This window comes from Labrus bergylta, chromosome 2 (genome assembly GCF_963930695.1).
Source record: "Labrus bergylta chromosome 2, fLabBer1.1, whole genome shotgun sequence".
In the NCBI taxonomy this organism is placed as follows: domain Eukaryota; kingdom Metazoa; phylum Chordata; class Actinopteri; order Labriformes; family Labridae; genus Labrus; species Labrus bergylta.
This window is the reverse complement of record NC_089196.1, coordinates 36423324-36443154: the sequence shown is the minus strand read 5'-3', so window position 1 is coordinate 36443154 and position 19831 is coordinate 36423324. Positions and strand designations below refer to the sequence as shown.

The window sequence follows — 19831 nt, the reverse complement described above, 5'->3', positions numbered from 1 at the left end:
TTCAAAGTGTTCAGGTTGTCCCGGTTGAGCAGTCTGACCTTTGACCTCAGCGTGGTTCAACATTTTGTAAACACAGCAGAGATTTTAATCATCTGTGTGCCTCCAGTGTGTGATTCATTTTTTATAATGAGTCAACAGAGCAGACATTCAGTCATCACTCACATTATGAACATCGTTAACCCTTTCATGCATGGATAATTCAATCAAGAAGTAAAATATATAAACTTTCCTATTTCTTATTTGATCAACATTGCATCAAAGAAAAAACATTTCCCTCCCGGTTTTCTCTGTAAAGCTCCTTTGAGGATCTTCTGGTTTGTGTTGATTTTGGCGCCCCCTGTGGACAAAGCTGTCTTTACAAAGGTTGTCCTATACATGTGTAAACAGTGTTTTTTACAAAGTATCTCACCCTGCTTTAATTTAAAGGAGCAGTATGTAACTCTGACACCTAGTGTTTAAAATGTGTACTGCAGTCTAAATTCTAAACATCATAGAGAGCTGTCTCCCCCCCCCTCCTCTCTAGAGTGGATGCTCACTCAGGTCACCATGTGGTGGACACTGAAGCTTCAGTGTTTATCCAGCTCTGCATGGGTCTGTAAACCTTTCTGTGTTCTAACCTCTCTCCATTTTTCAAAAGCATCTCCAATATTGATCCTAGTTTGAGCACGTTTCTGCTCGTGGAGCTCAGTAGGCCTGCTGCCGACGCGACCCGGTCCTGAATAAGATGAAGAAAATGTATGCATGGATGGAAATGATTGTGGGAACCGTCTCTCCTTAGATGCACAAAAAGCTGAGAGTTGAGTAGAAATACAAATATCGAAAAGGAAAAACAGATTAAAGAGAAAGCTATTTGATGCATAAAAATAAAAATAACTTTAAACAAATGCAAACGAGTTAAACTAAGATGAGGAATATGTTAGCATGCAGATATTAGCATTTAGCTCAAAGGACTGAAGTGAACATAAACATCTGTTTTATAGATGTTTAAGTCAGTTTGGAAACTTGTGATGAGCATTTGATTCACACTCTTTAATCAGTTTAAACACAATCACAAAAAACTTCACACCTAATCTGTAAATGTCAAACCATAAACATAATAACACACAAACAGACATGAATAAACTAATGGACACAGAAATCAGAGCAGGAAGGAAATGAACACAACTTTTATTTTGAAAGGCTGTTCTCTGGATTCTGTTCATCGCTCTGCAGAGGTGGAGGTCTCTGGATCCTGATCAGCCCCCCGAGGAGCACGAGGAGTGGACAGATTTTCACAGCTGGAAGTCTTCTGAGCGCAGAGTTTCCTGAGGGAGCAACAAAAGAAAAGAGAAGAGGCTGAACTTACTGAGAACAGATCGTTCAGGACAACTGAAGCTGTAGTCACACATACACCAAACTCATGAAACGTCCAGGATGTGGACGCATGAACCTCCCTCCCCAGGGTGGATGATGTTAGACGATATTTAAAGTTATTAATTAGTTTTATCTTGAATATTATCGGCTGATGAACGTGTGTATGTACGGTAAGCTCGCTCTCTTGCACAGTGGGAAACCCTGTCGTCCCTTGTTGATGATGCGTGGGTGTTTTTTTAAATCAGGGGAGACGCTCGCTGCAGACTCACAACACAAACAGCTCTTGGATTTCTCTATTTCTATCTGTTAATACAGGGGTCAGAACCAGAACCCACAGACTGCCTCCTGAACCGGAACACGACCAGAACATCCACTCGGGTTCATGACTCTTCATTGGATTTGTTCATGTGTAACTTCTTCTGTAAGATAAATAAATATTAAAAGCTTTTTGACACATGAAGACACAGGAGAGTGTTTAGAGCGGGCACACAGGTCACAGACTTGTCTCAGTGTTTTTAGGAGGGGAGAGGGAGTGTGAATATTTTGTTGAGTTCAGATCGGGTTCTGGAGCGCCTGGAGGAAACAGCTGCAGAACGTTCACACCGAGGTTATCAGACGTTATATAACAGACTGACGTGATCCAGAAGGAGGAGAGTGATTCCAGTACCTCGCTGGTTTGAGGTCAGCGGTCCGAGGTTTAGGGGAGCTGTGAAGGGTGGAGCGCTTCCCCTGGGGGGCGGAGCTCTCCAGGATATCCAGCAGCCTCTCTATCTTCCATCGAGTGTACGATGACTTCTCTGAGTCCTGCAGAGAAGGAAACAAAAAAACAAACATCAGAGCAGCTTTCATTGCTTTGGAGCTGACCTCTGATATTTAAATTCTGTATAAATACAAAATAAATCTGTTAAATCTTTCAACTCCTCTGTGAGTCCTTAATGCTCTCTGTGTGTTGTATTTTATAACCTAGCCTATGCTGTCTATGTATCCCTGATTCATGTTAAATATCTGAACTGTGTGATATAGAAATGTTCACGTAGGAAAATATTTTGCTGTTGTTTTGTTTTGATTGTCTTTAGACACACAGTGTGTAAACTCCTCCACCAGGGGGCTCTTAATCAAAACATTTAAAAAATCTAAAGTGGAAGCTGGCGGGGACTCATGGGAGTGATTCTCTCTGCTACCCCACGTGTTTATTTGTCCAGTTTGTTCAATAATGTAAAATATAAAACACATCAGAGTCTCCATGAGGTCAGACATGATCCAAACCAGCTCATAAAGTCTCCTTAACTGTGACTTCTGCTCTCATGTTTCATAGTGTAAGAGGGTAAACCGTATCAAGTCTGTGTATGTTGTATGGTCACTGTCTGTGATGTCATCGACCTCACAGCAGAGGCTGCGGCCCTTAAAGCGGGACACGGTTTGTGTCAGTGGGTGCAGAGTCTTGATGGGTCCAGCTGTGTCACCACATTTAGTCCTTCAATGAGGATTTAACTCCAAACATTTGATTTCTAATGCAGATTTTAGGATCGTTTTGACCTTCTGAAGATCTTCAGTAATGGATCCAAACACATGGTTCAAACCATCGTGGATTTAAAGAGACAGACATCATGAAGAACCAGAGGAGGAGTGTTTAAAGTCCTCTGACCTGACTCTGTGATTTGACCTCCAGGATGTGTCGGAGGATGACGGCTGCCTCCTGCTTCACTCCCTCCAGCTGCATCATCCCGCTCCTCTGCGTCTGCAGGCCGGCCTCCAGCTGAACCAGCTCGCCTGCTCTCTGAAGGTTCTCCTCGGACAAAGCAGCCAGCGTTTTTCTAACAACACAAAGCACACGGTGCCAGCTGAGTGTGTGTGGGGGTATAGCTCAGCGGTAGAGCATTTGACTGCAGATCAAGAGGTCTCCGGTTCAAGTCCGGATGCCCCCTGGGCCACATTTATACTGACTCACTCATGTAGGAATAAATGCAGCTATTTGTCTTAAACATCATTTGACTGTTAAATCAAGAAAACAACAACCGTAGTCTGAACTTGAGGAGTGGTCAGCGTACGTGAGTTCTTCCACTAAGGCGATCTGATGAAGGTAGTCCACGTTGAAGTCTTCCATCTCCGCCGTCAGCCGCAGGCACGTCTTCCTCAGCTTCTGCACCTCCTGTAGAAAAGAGATGATGAGGTACAGGTGGTCGTGATGACGTTGATAATGATACCGTAAAGCTAAAGGAATAATGTCCCAACGTGACCACGTCCTGTCCTCTAAGTTCATCTTAACGCCATCAGGCCGCCGCCTCAAAGCGCCTCTCAGGAAAAGTAGTCGTCAATAGCAACAGTCCCACAGTCCAAAGACATGCTCGTTAGGTTAACTGCTGACTCTGAATTGTATGTGGGCGTGAATGTGAGTGTGGCTGGTTGTCTGTCTCTATATGTCAGCTCTGTGCTTTTCATCCTCTGGTCCTTGTGTGTGTTACCCAAAGAGACCACAAGAGGGTGTCAGCGTGTCAGCGATCATCTCTGTCAAGTACTGATTGATTTGTTGTCTCTGACTGTTACGTTCCCCAAGATGGCTAGGGGATGAGGGGAGTAACAATAAATTATAACCCAGGGAAAAGAAATATAAGCAAAGTTTAAAATGATTTATTAACAAACTAAAACAAAAAATCCTGGATGTACAGGGTGGACAGGGTGGACTGGGTGGACTGGGTGGACAGGATGGACAGGGTGTACTGGGTGGACTGGGTGGACTGGGTGGACTGGGTGGACAGGGTGGACTGGGTGGACTGGGTGGACTGGGTGGACTGGGTGGACAGGATGGACAGGGTGTACTGGGTGGACTGGGTGGACTGGGTGGACAGGGTGGACTGGGTGGACTGGGTGGACTGGGTGGACAGGGTGGACAGGGTGGACTGGGTGGACTGGGTGGACTGGGTGGACAGGGTGGACAGGGTGGACTGGGTGGACTGGGTGGACTGGGTGGACTGGGTGGACTGTGGATCTGAGTTTAGCTCTGGAATAAATCAAGTCTGTTTTGCAGTGTTTAATCTTTTTGAAGCAGCGGTGACATTATTCCTGTCAAGGTTCAAGGTCAACGTTATCATCCCAGAGGGCCGATGTGCTTTACAGCCAGCAGTGAATAAAACAAGAAATACACACATCAAGGGGGGGGGGGGGATCTGTTGTTCCTGCACCTTCAGGCAGAGTTTATCTGCGGCTGTATGAAGGGGGTGAGCGTGTTCTTTTTTGCATCTTTCAGTTGAATCAGTTTGTCGTTAAACTCAATTTGTTAGAAACAAAAAGATGAACCTGAACTCAAAGATATCCTGCAGAGAGCAGGATCAGATAGACCATCAATAGAACGAACAGCAGGGTCTTTAAACTCAAACTGTCACACATGGAAGTGTTGTGATGAGATGTGTGTGTGTGTGAATGTACATGTGTGGGGGTATAGCTCAGTGGTAGAGCATTTGACTGCAGATCAAGAGGTCTCCGGTTCAAATCCGGATGCCCCCTGAGACTATCTTATGTCACCACGCCCACTGAAGTAAATGTTACACAACAAGCAAACACCAAAAGAAAGAAAAGTCAAAACTTCCAAGATGTGGGACCAACTGACCACACTGCTTTTCATGACACTGTGTCCTCACATCCTTCACTTACACACTTCCTCTCTTATCTCCTCTAAGAGACAAAGACACTGGAGCTGTTTTCACACATGCACTCCTGACAACTTTCAGATCGTTTCAGGAGGAGCGCTCCTGAAATCCTCCTCATCTGGTTGTTCACACATGCACCTCACAGCAGGACACGATCCCTGTGGGACAGGAGGGGGGGCGGGGGTCTCCTGAAATAGGTAAGTCGCTGTCTTTAACTCTAAGGCAGTAAAACTAAACTGCTTAACATACTTTAGGATTTGAGGGGGGTCCAGCCGGTGACCAGGGGGACCACTTGAACTCTGATTGGCCACCCCAAGATCCTTAATGAACCGCTTTAGCTGCTTTCTCTGCACTTTGATGAATCAAGGGTCAATTGTCATGATGAAACAAACCAAACCAGCTGTGACATCATCATCAGTGTGAGGGAGCATAGCTCAGTGGTAGAGCATCTGACTGCAGATCAAGAGGTCTCCAGTTCATATCCAGATGCCCCCTAACTACAATCTATACCACCAGAGTACAGTTCTTACAGTACCTGATCTCTAAACTGTCCAGTAATAATCTCATCTACACATCTGACTGTTTGAAATGTTATGGCAAAGTCTCGTCCTATCAGGCGCTCCAAGACACACTATGTGTTTCTCTTTAATGCAGACTGAGAGGAGACACATAGAACAATAAAGCTTCATGTAAACACAGGTCATATTTAGAGGAGAAGACTTCAAAGTTCAGCGTTGCTTTCTTTCCGTCTGTTGAATCGGAGCGTTTTTATCAGTGACACATGTTTCAGTCTTTAGTTTTCTCACTGCTGCAGGTTACAAAACTCACCCGTTTCCTGTGCTCTAACCTGTCACTAAAAGGATCTACTACACTGAAACTACTTTCTGTGTACGGATGCATTGGACCGTGCTCTGCATCCACTGCTCTTTATTCTCACATGTAGCCCCCCCTCTCTCTCCCCCCGCACTGAATCCTTTATCTGTCATGTCCCACTGTTTGCACACACACTAGACTCCCACAGGCTGCGGGGACAGACGAGCTCTGAAAGTGATGGTGGGTGTCATCATCAGTGTGTGGGGGTATAGCTCAGTGGTAGAGCATTTGACTGCAGATCAAGAGGTCTCCGGTTCAAATCCGGATGCCCCCTCAGGTTGTTATCACATGTTTTTTTATTAACGGTCGTCCTCTTACCTTCTTCCGGCCGAGGCCTTTCGGGGCGATCTCTTCAACATGTTTCTGAATCTCATCCCTCTCCTCACAAATGGAGCTCCGTCTTCCCCGCAGGTCCTCAGTCAGCTTCAGCAGGGCCTCTCTCTCCCTCACCAGGGCCTGCTGGTACTCAACCCAACAAAGTTCCTTCTTCAGAACTTTTGACTTCTCCGCCTCAATTTTTTTATCAGTGATATTCTGTAGCCTCTCAACCTTGCTGTGGTTAGAGGACAGAGGACACATTAGTAATACATTTTATCTGCGGAGGTTTCTGATAGCTGCCGGTGTAACGCGGTCCTGCTCCTTACTTCTGTCTCATTAACGCTTCATTCTTCTTCAGGTTGTCCATGGCAGCTTTGTGCTCTTCTCTCTGACAGTTCAGCTGTGCCTTCAGAGACTCCATGTAAGACAGAGTCTGCTCCAGCTGCATCAGCTGCTCCCTCTGCTCCTTTATCTCTGCAGCTGAGGGCAGGAGGAGAGGGAACAAGGAGAGGGAACAAGGAGGTGAGAGGATGCACCTTTTCACCGTCACTCTGTGGTGCTCTGACCGACATTTACATGTATATTTATAACTGCTTGACAATAGATTTTGTTTTATATTAAAAGGCAAACATTCGATTGAAAAATAAATAAACAAATTAATAATTGCAGCTTTGGTTGTTTCAATTTCTAAAATATCTGTGATCAACAAAAGGGTTTAAAATGTTCCGTACTCTTTTTTGATAAAAAATGTATTTTAATGATCAATGATAACAAAACATGGTTTCAATCAGGTATCAAGATAAGTTCTGGTATGGTGGTGTGGAGGTGTCTCACCCTGCTCTGTGATTTCAGCCTTCAGTTTGTCGATGTGTTCCTGTAACTCCTGCACATTGTGGCTGTGCTGCAGCTTCAGGACCTCCCCGTCCTGATGTGCAGCCAGATGCTGAATCTCCAGCTGCTCATCCAGCTCGTCCACCTTCTTCTCTTTTGCAGCCACGAAGCATTTCAGGTAGTTGGTGGCGTCTCTCTTATCTTTCTCTATCGCGTTGTGCTGGGACACGAGATCCTGGTTCTCTTTCTCCAGCTTGTCATGTTTCAGCTGACATCTGCAGGATGAAGAGAGACTGAGGTTATAAAAACACAAAAACATTGACCATGTTCCTGTGAAGAAAGGTGACCAATGTTGATGTGCAGTTTAGACATTTTCTTACACTCTAGTACTTACTTTCTGTCTTAGCTTCTAAGTTTGTTGATTTTAGCAGTCTTCTGTTTTTTTCATGATTTGTTGTCTGTCTTTTAAATTGATTCTGTAATGACTCGATGTCATTGTAAATGAGAGTTGCCCCTCAATGATCTTTAGAGTATAAATACAGGTTGAATAAATAATAATAAACATAAAACATCATGGATTTATTACGATAATAAGACGCATATTGTCTCAAATGCGAAGTTTAACTCGAGCTCAGGAAATTAATATCCCTCCAACTGCTCCTCAAAATATCAGATTTAAATGAAATAAAGTGACTTATATCTGAGTCAGGTCTATTTGATATAGTTATGTTTATGTCCTGTTAGACTAAACTCAAGAGGAGAGGTGCCAGTTCACTTCCTGAACACTGTCGAGGTGTCTTTGAACAAGTTTATTACATTAATGCCAATAAAGCCCCTTAAATGGATATTAAATTGTTTGACACAGCTGGCTGCAGCCATGTGATTAAACTGATGATAGTAACTTCATTATGGACAGTTTTTGCATGACATATATATTTTCTTACTTTTTTTTATTTTTACAAAACAAAAAAACTACAATGAAAAATAGCTAATGATTAACTATAAAGTTAAAATAAAACAGGGTTAAATTATAAAATAAAAACCGTAAATTTGATAAACCAATTAAAAAAACCTAACCCTCTGCAACTGCTCCTCCAAATATCGACTTTGCCTTCCAATATAACGACTTTTCTGTGTCCCTAACATTGAAATGATCCTCTATTGTTATTTATTGATGTTTACTCTAAGATTTTCACTCAAGGTTGATAATCTCTTCTTTGATTTTAAGACTTTCGAGGCAAATCTCAGATAAACATTTAAGCTATAGTAGAGGAACTTGGGCCCCTAAAAGTTGAGATACCCCTACCCAAGGTAGAACAAAGCACGACCATATTTTTTCATAACTTGAACATGTCTAGTTTATGAAACGGATTGTTGTTTTTTTGGATGTTTTATGCATCTTACCAAAAAACAAAAATAGGTCAAATTAGGGCTTCTCCAAAAGGGACAGCTCTAGCCTTATCACATGTATCTCTGGGAATCAGAACCAGAACTTCACCACATTTGGACAGGATGTTCACAGATAGTTATTAGTTACAATTATGCAAAGTTTTTATCAATACCATTTTCAATTTTTGAATTTTTCACACTTAAACACACATGTAGTTTAAGTGGAAATTGAAACAAAAATTCAAAAGGTATGTATATCAAAGTCTGTCATTTTTTAAGTAAGGACACCAAACATTAAAATATCTCATTTGTATCTTCTTTAGACTGTTATCTCAACATAAAAGCAAGTTATGTGACTTTCCACTTGACCCGATGCTGTCACCAGCCCCTAACAGGAAACTAGTGCAGCCAGGATTTCAGGGCGACCTGGTACAATGGGGCCCTATGGGTGTGTATGTGGGAGGAGGTGGCCACAAACAATAGATTAAGACTTAACAACAAGACACAATATAATTGTATTCTGTAATATATATATAATTAAACATTTTATAGTTATTCCTAATACATTTTGTCTCATATTTTCTATCTTACATATGATTTATATGATGACACTCAGAGTCAACCCGCTGCTTTCAACAATATTGTCACCTATGACATTGTTTCTATTTCATTCTAAAAAATTAAAGCATTTTCTTGCCATCAGTTGTGAAATATTAATGAACTAAAACACAGTATTGATATATATAACCTTGAGTTCTTAGAAATTAAATATACTTCATATAGTCTATTTGTATATCGGCTATACAGCCTGTTGTAGTTTTTTAATGTATTTCAGTCATATAAAGATGGTGTGTAGTCACCATATCTCCTGCTTTTAAGATGAACCCTAGTTACTCCAGAGGATACACTGGAAGAAGGGATAGTTTTTATAATACCCTAAGTGTGAGAAAGTGTTAAAAAAATGTCTTACAGTGTCTTGATTTAGTTGTGATGTCTTTGGTTATGGTGTCTTGATTTGGTTGTGGTGTCTTGATTTGGTTGTGTTGTCTTAATTTGGTTGTGCTGTCTTGATTTGGTTGTGTTGTCTTTGGTTGTGGTGTCTTGATTTGGTTATGGTGTCTTGATTTGGTTGTGTTGTCTTTGGTTGTGGTGTCTTGATTTGGTTGTGGTGTCTTGATTTAGTTGTGTTGTCTTTGGTTGTGGTGTCTTGATTTGGATGTGTTGTCTTTGGTTGTGTTGTCTTTGGTTGTGTTGTCTTTGATTTGGTTGTGTTGTCTTTGGTTATGGTGTCTTGATTTGGTTGTGGTGTCTTGATTTAGTTGTGTTGTCTTTGGTTATGGTGTCTTGATTTGGTTGTGGTGTCTTGATTTAGTTGTGTTGTCTTTGGTTGTGTTGTCTTTGGTTGTGTTGTCTTTGGTTGTGTTGTCTTGATTTGGTTGTGTTGTCTTTGGTTGTGTTGTCTTGATTTGGTTGTGTTGTCTTTGGTTGTGATGTCTTGATTTGGTTGTGTTGTCTTTGGTTGTGGTGTCTTGATTTGGTTATGTTGTCTTGATTTGGTTGTGTTGTCTTTGGTTGTGATGTCTTGATTTGGTTGTGTTGTCTTTGGTTGTGGTGTCTTGATTTGGTTGTGATGTCTTGATTTGGTTGTGTTGTGTTGTCTTTGGTTGTGTTGTCTTGATTTGGTTGTGATGTCTTGATTTGGTTGTGTTGTCTTTGGTTGTGTTGTCTTTGGTTATGGTGTCTTGATTTGGATGTGTTGTCTTTGGTTGTGTTGTCTTTGGTTGTGTTGTCTTTGGTTATGTTGTCTTGATTTGGTTGTGTTGTCTTTGGTTATGGTGTCTTGATCTGGTTGTGTTGTCTTTGGTTGTGTTGTCTTGATTTGGTTGTGTTGTCTTTGGTTGTGTTGTCTTTGGTTATGTTGTCCTGATTTGGTTGTGTTGTCTTTGGTTATGATGTCTTGATTTGGTTGTGATGTCTTTGGTTGTGTTGTCTTTGGTTGTGTTGTCCTGATTTGGTTGTGTTGTCTTTGGTTGTGTTGTCTTTGGTTATGTTGTCCTGATTTGGTTGTGTTGTCTTTGGTTATGATGTCTTGATTTGGTTGTGTTGTCTTTGTTTGTGTTGTCTTTGGTTGTGTTGTCTTTGGTTATGTTGTCTTTGGTTGTGTTGTCTTTGGTTATGTTGTCCTGATTTGGTTGTGTTGTCTTTGTTTGTGTTGTCTTTGGTTGTGTTGTCTTTGTTTGTGTTGTCTTTGGTTGTGGTGTCTTGATTTGGTTGTGTTGTCTTTGGTTGTGTTGTCTTGATTTGGTTGTGTTGTCTTGATTTGGTTGTGTTGTCTTTGGTTGTGTTGTCTTTGGTTGTGGTGTCTTGATTTGGTTGTGGTGTCTTGATTTGGTTGTGTTGTCTTTGGTTGTGGTGTCCTGATTTGGTTGTGTTGTCTTTGGTTGTGATGTCTTGATTTGGTTGTGTTGTCTTTGGTTGTGATGTCTTGATTTGGTTGTGTTGTCTTTGGTTGTGATGTCTTGATTTGGTTGTGTTGTCTTTGGTTGTGGTGTCCTGATTTGGTTGTGTTGTCTTTGGTTGTGATGTCTTGATTTGGTTGTGTTGTCTTTGGTTGTGTTGTCTTTGGTTGTGTTGTCTTGATTTGGTTGTGTTGTCTTTGGTTGTGTTGTCTTGATTTGGTTGTGTTGTCTTGATTTGGTTGTGTTGTCTTGATTTGGTTGTGTTGTCTTTGGTTGTGTTGTCTTTGGTTGTGTTGTCTTGATTTGGTTGTGGTGTCTTGATTTGGTTGTGTTGTCTTTGGTTATGTTGTCCTGATTTGGTTATGTTGTCCTGATTTGGTTGTGTTGTCCTGATTTGGTTGTGTTGTCTTTGGTTGTGTTGTCTTGATTTGGTTGTGGTGTCTTGATTTGGTTGTGTTGTCTTGATTTGGTTGTGTTGTCTTGATTTGGTTATGGTGTCTTGATTTGGATGTGTTGTCTTTGGTTGTGTTGTCTTTGGTTGTGTTGTCTTGATTTGGTTGTGGTGTCTTGATTTGGTTGTGTTGTCTTTGGTTATGTTGTCCTGATTTGGTTATGTTGTCCTGATTTGGTTGTGGTGTCTTGATTTGGTTGTGTTGTCTTGATTTGGTTGTGTTGTCTTGATTTGGTTATGGTGTCTTGATTTGGTTGTGTTGTCTTTGGTTGTGTTGTCTTTGGTTGTGGTGTCTTGATTTGGTTATGGTGTCTTGATTTGGTTGTGTTGTCTTTGGTTGTGTTGTCTTTGGTTGTGTTATCTTGATTTGGTTGTGGTGTCTTGATTTGGTTGTGTTGTCTTTGGTTATGTTGTCCTGATTTGGTTGTGTTGTCTTGATTTGGTTGTGTTGTCTTTGTTTGGTTTGTTGACTTTGTTGATGGTTATTTTCTGCAGCAGTTGTTTTCTTAAAGCTCCTGTGAGGATTGTTTTGGTTGGTTATGGAGCTCACTTAAACTTATACTGATATCGTGAAATGGTTTACAAAAGCAAACAAGACCTTAAGATAGAAGATATTTCCTTCTGTGGAGTTATTCTTATTCGTTACTGCTTTCAGCGGGTTGGTGTTATTTTCTACAGCCAAGAGTCAGAGTTAGGGATATATTTGACGGTTGAAACTTGGCAGAAGGAGATTTTTCATCAGTAAACACAACTTACACAAGCACAGGACAAGATCAGTAAAGAGATAAGAGGCCAAGGGGATGGCCCCAGGGGATGCTTAGTGTGACACAAAGGATTTTAGTTGTACGGTGTTAAGCTCTCAGGTTTACAGCCATTTTGTCTAAAAGTGGAAATCATCCTTTGTAATTAGCATTTAAACTCAAATGTCATTATATATAATGAGGTAAAATAAGTGTATAAAGAAGTTTCTCATAAACATGTTTGCATGATTGTTATCCTAATTTACCTCACACACATTTACACCATCATAAGAATTGTTTTGTATCCCAGCTCCATTGGTTGCCTGATAAATCATTCAACAAAAATAGCTATTGTAGTTTTTTTATAACACTTTCTCACACTTAGGGTATTATAAAAACTATCCCTTCTTCCAGTGTATCCTCTGGAGTAACTAGGGTTCATCTTAAAAGCAGGAGATATGGTGACTACACACCATCTTTATATGACTGAAATACATTAAAAAACTACAACAGGCTGTATAGCCGATATACAAATAGACTATATGAAGTATATTTAATTTCTAAGAACTCAAGGTTATATATATCAATACTGTGTTTTAGTTCATTAATATTTCACAACTGATGGCAAGAAAATGCTTTAATTTTTTAGAATGAAATAGAAACAATGTCATAGGTGACAATATTGTTGAAAGCAGCGGGTTGACTCTGAGTGTCATCATATAAATCATATGTAAGATACAAAATGTATTAGGAATAACTATAAAATGTTTAATTATATATATATTACAGAATACAATTATATTGTGTCTTGTTGTTCAGTCTTAATCTATTGTTTGTGGCCACCTCCTCCCACATACACACCCATAGGGCCCCATTGTACCAGGTCGCCCTGAAATCCTGGCTGCACTAGTTTCCTGTTAGGGGCTGGTGACAGCATAGGGTCAAGTGGAAAGTCACATAACTTGTTTTTATGTTGAGATAACAGTCTAAAGAAGATACAAATGAGATATTTTAATGTTTGGTGTCCTTACTTAAAAAATGACAGACTTTGATATACATACCTTTTGAATTTTTGTTTCAATTTTCAATTTCTGCTTAAACTACATGTGTGTTTAAGTGTGAAAAATTCAAAAACTGAAAATGGTATTGATAAAAACTTTGCATAATTGTAACTAATAACTATCTGTGAACATCCTGTCCAAATGTGGTGAAGTTCTGGTTCTGATTCCCAGAGATACATGTGATAAGGCTAGAGCTGTCCCTTTTGGAGAAGCCCTAATTTGACCTATTTTTGTTTTTTGGTAAGATGCAGAAAACATCCAAAAAAACAACAACCCGTTTCATAAACTAGACATGTTCAAGTTATGAAAAAATATGGTCGTGCTTTGTTCTACCTCAGAGAGGGGTCTCTCTTTTAGGGGTTTGTTCTACCTCAGAGAGGGGTCTCTCTTTTAGGGGTTTGTTCTACCTCAGGTAGGGGTCTCTCTTTTAGGGGTTTGTTCTACCTCAGAGAGGGGTCTCTCTTTTAGGGGTTTGTTCTACCTCAGAGAGGGGTCTCTCTTTTAGGGGTTTGTTCTACCTCAGAGAGGGGTCTCTCTTTTAGGGGTTTGTTCTACCACAGAGAGGGGTCTCTCTTTTAGGGGTTTGTTCTACCACAGAGAGGGGTCTCTCTTTTAGGGGTTTGTTCTACCACAGAGAGGGGTCTCTCTTTTAGGGGTTTGTTCTACCACAGAGAGGGGTCTCTCTTTTAGGGGTTTTCAGAGAGGAGTCTCTCTTTTAGGGGTTTGTTCTACCTCAGAGAGGGGTCTCTCTTTTAGGGGTTTGTTCTACCTCAGAGAGGGGTCTCTCTTTTAGGGGTTTTCAGAGAGGGGTCTCTCTTTTAGGGGTTTGTTCTACCACAGAGAGGGGTCTCTCTTTTAGGGGTTTTCAGAGAGGGGTCTCTCTTTTAGGGGTTTGTTCTACCTCAGAGAGGGGTCTCTCTTTTAGGGGTTTGTTCTACCTCGGGTAGGGGTCTCTCTTTTAGGGGTTTGTTCTACCACAGAGAGGGGTCTCTCTTTTAGGGGTTTGTTCTACCACAGAGAGGGGTCTCTCTTTTAGGGGTTTGTTCTACCACAGAGAGGGGTCTCTCTTTTAGGGGTTTGTTCTACCACAGAGAGGGGTCTCTCTTTTAGGGGTTTGTTCTACCACAGAGAGGGGTCTCTCTTTTAGGGGTTTTCAGAGAGGAGTCTCTCTTTTAGGGGTTTGTTCTACCTCAGAGAGGGGTCTCTCTTTTAGGGGTTTGTTCTACCACAGAGAGGGGTCTCTCTTTTAGGGGTTTGTTCTACCTCAGAGAGGGGTCTCTCTTTTAGGGGTTTTCAGAGAGGGGTCTCTCTTTTAGGGGTTTTCAGAGAGGGGTCTCTCTTTTAGGGGTTTGTTCTACCTCAGAGAGGGGTCTCTCTTTTAGGGGTTTTCAGAGAGGGGTCTCTCTTTTAGGGGTTTGTTCTACCTCAGAGAGGGGTCTCTCTTTTAGGGGTTTTCAGAGAGGGGTCTCTCTTTTAGGGGTTTGTTCTACCACAGAGAGGGGTCTCTCTTTTAGGGGTTTTCAGAGAGGGGTCTCTCTTTTAGGGGTTTGTTCTACCTCAGAGAGGGGTCTCTCTTTTAGGGGTTTGTTCTACCTCAGGTAGGGGTCTCTCTTTTAGGGGTTTGTTCTACCTCAGAGAGGGGTCTCTCTTTTAGGGGTTTGTTCTACCTCAGAGAGGGGTCTCTCTTTTAGGGGTTTGTTCTACCTCAGAGAGGGGTCTCTCTTTTAGGGGTTTGTTCTACCACAGAGAGGGGTCTCTCTTTTAGGGGTTTGTTCTACCACAGAGAGGGGTCTCTCTTTTAGGGGTTTGTTCTACCACAGAGAGGGGTCTCTCTTTTAGGGGTTTTCAGAGAGGAGTCTCTCTTTTAGGGGTTTGTTCTACCTCAGAGAGGGGTCTCTCTTTTAGGGGTTTGTTCTACCTCAGAGAGGGGTCTCTCTTTTAGGGGTTTTCAGAGAGGGGTCTCTCTTTTAGGGGTTTGTTCTACCACAGAGAGGGGTCTCTCTTTTAGGGGTTTTCAGAGAGGGGTCTCTCTTTTAGGGGTTTGTTCTACCTCAGAGAGGGGTCTCTCTTTTAGGGGTTTGTTCTACCTCGGGTAGGGGTCTCTCTTTTAGGGGTTTGTTCTACCACAGAGAGGGGTCTCTCTTTTAGGGGTTTGTTCTACCACAGAGAGGGGTCTCTCTTTTAGGGGTTTGTTCTACCACAGAGAGGGGTCTCTCTTTTAGGGGTTTGTTCTACCACAGAGAGGGGTCTCTCTTTTAGGGGTTTGTTCTACCACAGAGAGGGGTCTCTCTTTTAGGGGTTTTCAGAGAGGAGTCTCTCTTTTAGGGGTTTGTTCTACCTCAGAGAGGGGTCTCTCTTTTAGGGGTTTGTTCTACCTCAGAGAGGGGTCTCTCTTTTAGGGGTTTGTTCTACCTCAGAGAGGGGTCTCTCTTTTAGGGGTTTTCAGAGAGGGGTCTCTCTTTTAGGGGTTTTCAGAGAGGGGTCTCTCTTTTAGGGGTTTGTTCTACCTCAGAGAGGGGTCTCTCTTTTAGGGGTTTTCAGAGAGGGGTCTCTCTTTTAGGGGTTTGTTCTACCTCAGAGAGGGGTCTCTCTTTTAGGGGTTTTCAGAGAGGGGTCTCTCTTTTAGGGGTTTGTTCTACCACAGAGAGGGGTCTCTCTTTTAGGGGTTTTCAGAGAGGGGTCTCTCTTTTAGGGGTTTGTTCTACCTCAGAGAGGGGTCTCTCTTTTAGGGGTTTGTTCTACCTCGGGTAGGGGTCTCTCTTTTAGGGGGTCTCTCTTTTAGGGGTTTGTTCCTCTACTCTGATGCGAGTAGTTGTTGCTCGGCGATGTTACCTTCAGGGACTGGAGGAATTAAAATATTAAACACAAATAAGCTAATAATCCTCAAAACTGCAACTACAAAAACTTTTTTTAGAACTATATATTACAAACTAATGTAATATAACATTTTATTATGTTAAACATCAAACGTTATACATTCGGTGCCTCAAAGAAAGTACGTCTGCAAGGTAACGGAAAGGTTAGCTTAGCACATTAGCTTAGCACACTCTTACCTCTCCAACTGCTCCTCCAAATATCGAATTTGCATCAAATATAAGGCCTTTTCTGTGCCTTCAGAGTTGATACTGTTCTCCATAGTAATGTCTTTATGTTGTCGTTTTGTCGTGTCCTCTGTAATTATTGGCTGTAGGCTGCTAAACTCTTCTTTTTAAGACTTTCATTAAATACTGTCACGGGACTTTTACATTTAAAATCCTACTCGCTGTAAACCTGACGTTTGGTAGGTGTTGCTATGGTGTTGCTATGGTGTTGCTATGGTGTTGCTAGGGAACGCTACCTTCAAGGACTGCTCGGAAAGTTCCTTATCTAAAACTTTACCTATCTAAAAACTAATCGTAAACTAAACAACACTTAGTCAGAAATAAAGGGTGAAGAGCTTCCCTCCAACTGCTCCTCAAAATATCGGATTTAAATCAAATAAAGTGACTTACCTGAGTCTCTTCCTAGACTTACCTGTTTATCCTTTAAAGAAGCTGAAGTTATTAGACATGTCTGCAGTGGTGAGGATCATTTATTAGGCTACATGTTAGTTTTGTTAGGCTCCAAACTTATAAAACTTTAAGATTGATGAGGACAGAGACGACTTTTGGTGTATTTATTGATTTATTTTGATCAAACCTGAGATGGGTTAGACGACTTCCTGCAGCCGGTAAAGCTGGCATCAATCAATCAGTCAATCTTTATTTGCATATTTCATACTGATAACAAATATTATCAGAAGAAACTTTACAAAAAGCAGGTAAAAGACCTTACTCATGGCTGGATTACAAAAACCCAACATTAATCCATCATGAGCACTCGGCAACATTTAGCAAACAGGTGGCGAGACAAGAGACAACGATGACCGAGAATGAAACAGCATGTTGGTCTCTTCTGAATAATATCTGCAGGGACGTACACTCTGCATCTCTCTCTCTCTCTCTCTCTCTCTCTCTCTCTCTCTCTTCTCTTTATCCGTCTCCGTCCTCTAATCCTCAGTATCAAACAGCACAGAGACGGGCTAACTGGCCAAAGTTACATAGTGCTGAAAACAGGCGAGCGGGGCGCTCTGAGGACATGAGACAGAGAGACGCCATTCTTCCTGTTGGAGGTTATTGTGCTTTTAAATCGACCCCTGAAACGATTATTTTAAGGTGGATTTGTTACAGATTGTGGCTTAAAGTCTGTGCCAGGAGGCTTTACATATGAGCCAGTTTATTCTTCTTGACTGATTTTTGAGAATTAGACCAAAATAAAAGGTGAGTGTTGATTATGGAGCTGGCTTCAGAATAGAGAGTCAGACTAAAACATTGCTGTGTTGATGATATAAGACAATCACAGACTCATAACTAAGTTACGAGACATCAACAAAACAAATCACTCCGACCGCCTCCGAGTCTGTAATTGCTCACTTTAGAGTCTGGGTCTGTCCTATAAAAGATCAGAGCAGCGAGGTGACTGAACTTAGTGATGTTTAATTTCTGTTTTCATATGCAGCGACATTCTCAGAGGACTCAGGGGGGAACAGATTTGCATGCTGGGTATTTTCATTTCCTCTGTGAGGACCCTGATAAGTCATTCGGCTCCGAGCCTGAGAGGAATGAAACAGGATCCGTCTCCGCTGTGCGACCATGTTTGGACCTGCTGATCTGAAGCTGTGCGGCACCGCCCTCCTGCTGGTCCTGGGCGTGCTCGCCAACGTCTTCAACCTCGGCGTCATGCTGGTGCAGCAGTGGAGGTCCGGAGGTGTGAAGACGCTGGCCGTCATCATCTGCTTCATCTCTCTGGGTAACGTCCTGCTGCAGATTTCCACTTTCATCCTGGTGGCGTCAATCTGGGCCGGCGTGCTCTGCAGCCCGGTCTTACCTTTCCTCTTCTGCGTGGTCGTGGTCGTTTGGCTCAGCAGCAGCTCCGTCAGCTTCTGGTCTGTCGCCTGGCTCAGCGTCTTCTACTGCGTGAGAGTTCTGAGCTTCTCCTCGGCTCTCTTCAGGGCTCTGAAGGAGAACGTCTCCAGCGTCCTGAACGCCGCCCTGTGTGTGACCCTGCTGACCTCCTGCCTCATGTTCACACCTTTCTTCTTCCTCCACTTCCAAAGCCAAACTCTGCTTTCAAACGTGACAGAAAAAGCTGCTTGTGTCACCAGGAAGCCTCTGTTTCCCGCCTGGGTTGACGTCAACATTTATGTGATCGTCTTCCTCTTCTACCTCACCCTGATGCCGCTGACCGTCATGCTCCCGACGTCACTGCGGCTCGTCGTCTTCCTCTGCCGACACACCGTGCAGAGGAGCAGCTCTCGCTCTGCAGAGTCCTACCTGCTCGTCTGCAGGCTGACCGTGGCTCTGGTCTGGGTTTACCTCGCCACGCTGCTCACCATCTCGCTCTTCTACCTCCACGCCGTCTTTGCGTCAGGGCTGAGCGCCGACATGCTCTTCCTCGGCTTGTCGTTTTACTGCGTGGCCTCTGCGATCCTCCTCAGCTGCTCCAACAAAAACCTGAGAGAGAAGCTCAGAGTCCTGATGTGCAGGAGGAACAACGCAGACATCCTGACTGAGAGCGCTGCGGATAAGAGCGGAGGAACAGCAAAAGTTTGAGATCATTATAACAACACACACAGCTTAATGTGCAACTACTATCACATTCAGTTAGGAGATCTTCTGACACTAACATTTTGTGAATGTTGATGTCAACAAACTCCTGAGGACTGAGTCAAAATGCATAGTTGGCATGTGATGATTAAATATTGCATTATATCCATTAAATGTGTTTAAATTGAGGTCCTGTTACGTGTTGATAACTTGTGTTAGCTTGCTCACCGCGATGTTGTTCAGTGTCAGGGTGAAATTATCCATTGCAATGTACTTCATCATCAAACATGACAAGTCAAACAAATCTTTCTAAACAGATTTCTGCATGTGAATGAGTATTATTTATATACAGTGGCCGGCAAAGATCTCTCAGATTTCTTAGTTGTCCTCATTTAATGTTTAAAAAAGTGTTTTTCTTATTTAAAGGAGCAGTCTGTAACTCTAACCCCCCTCCTCTCTAGAGTGGATGCTCACTCAGGTCACCATGTGGTGGACTCTGAAGCTTCAGTGTTTATCCAGCTCTGCATGGGTCTGTAAACCTTTCTGTGTTCTAACCTCTCTCCATTTTTCAAAAGCATCTCCAATATTGATCCTAGTTTGAGCACGTTTCTGCTCGTGGAGCTTATTAGAAACATGCAGAGGCTTTTTAGGTCGGGTACAATCACTTCTATCTGAACCACTTCTCTTGACCGCTTCCATCACTGCAACACCTGTTGACCTGATAACTGCTCTCATATCTGACAAACCGAGGGGCGTCCAAAACGGCCGTGTGGGGGGGGGGGTCTTAAAAGCGCCTACCTTCTCTGGTCCAAACAAATCCAGAGCATTCAGGAGCAGAATGTAAAGTTAGAAGGAGGACATACTGGCTGCTGCATTGTTGTCAGAGAAGCCAGCACTTCAACATGTTTCCTTAATGATCAGAGAGTAAGATACCTTTATCATCTCACTCTCTACACAGCTCACTGATTGGACCTTTAAAGATGAGACATTTTATTTTTTGATCAAATTATAAGAACAATCATACATGAGTTAACTTTCATCCACCATATTTTGGTTCTTTCTATTAAAGAGTTGATGCTGATTGATTA

General features: G+C 42.4%; 2 protein-coding genes and 3 non-coding genes across 5 annotated transcripts; 4 read left to right on the top strand and 1 right to left on the bottom strand.

The window, feature by feature from the left end:
* Positions 1-42: 42 nt before the first annotated feature.
* On the bottom strand, positions 43-16398 carry LOC110002854 (cilia- and flagella-associated protein 157-like). The gene is made up of 8 exons (XM_065951977.1): positions 16173-16398; positions 7023-7294; positions 6515-6668; positions 6189-6423; positions 3402-3502; positions 2999-3167; positions 2021-2157; positions 43-1304 (listed from the first exon to the last, which is right to left on the bottom strand). Exons 1-8 carry the CDS (start codon positions 16253-16255, stop codon positions 1199-1201), a joined length of 1257 nt encoding a protein of 418 aa, XP_065808049.1. The 5' UTR covers positions 16256-16398; the 3' UTR covers positions 43-1198.
* Positions 3207-3278, top strand: trnac-gca (transfer RNA cysteine (anticodon GCA)). Its single transcript has one exon. It is a non-coding gene; the product is annotated as a tRNA-Cys (tRNA).
* On the top strand, positions 4783-4854 carry trnac-gca (transfer RNA cysteine (anticodon GCA)). The gene has a single exon. It is a non-coding gene; the product is annotated as a tRNA-Cys (tRNA).
* Positions 6073-6144, top strand: trnac-gca (transfer RNA cysteine (anticodon GCA)). Its single transcript has one exon. It is a non-coding gene; the product is annotated as a tRNA-Cys (tRNA).
* Positions 16399-16800: 402 nt separating the features above from the next.
* tas2r200.1 (taste receptor, type 2, member 200, tandem duplicate 1) lies at positions 16801-19831 on the top strand. The gene has a single exon (XM_029276165.2). It carries the CDS (start codon positions 17790-17792, stop codon positions 18747-18749), a length of 960 nt encoding a protein of 319 aa, XP_029131998.1. The 5' UTR covers positions 16801-17789; the 3' UTR covers positions 18750-19831.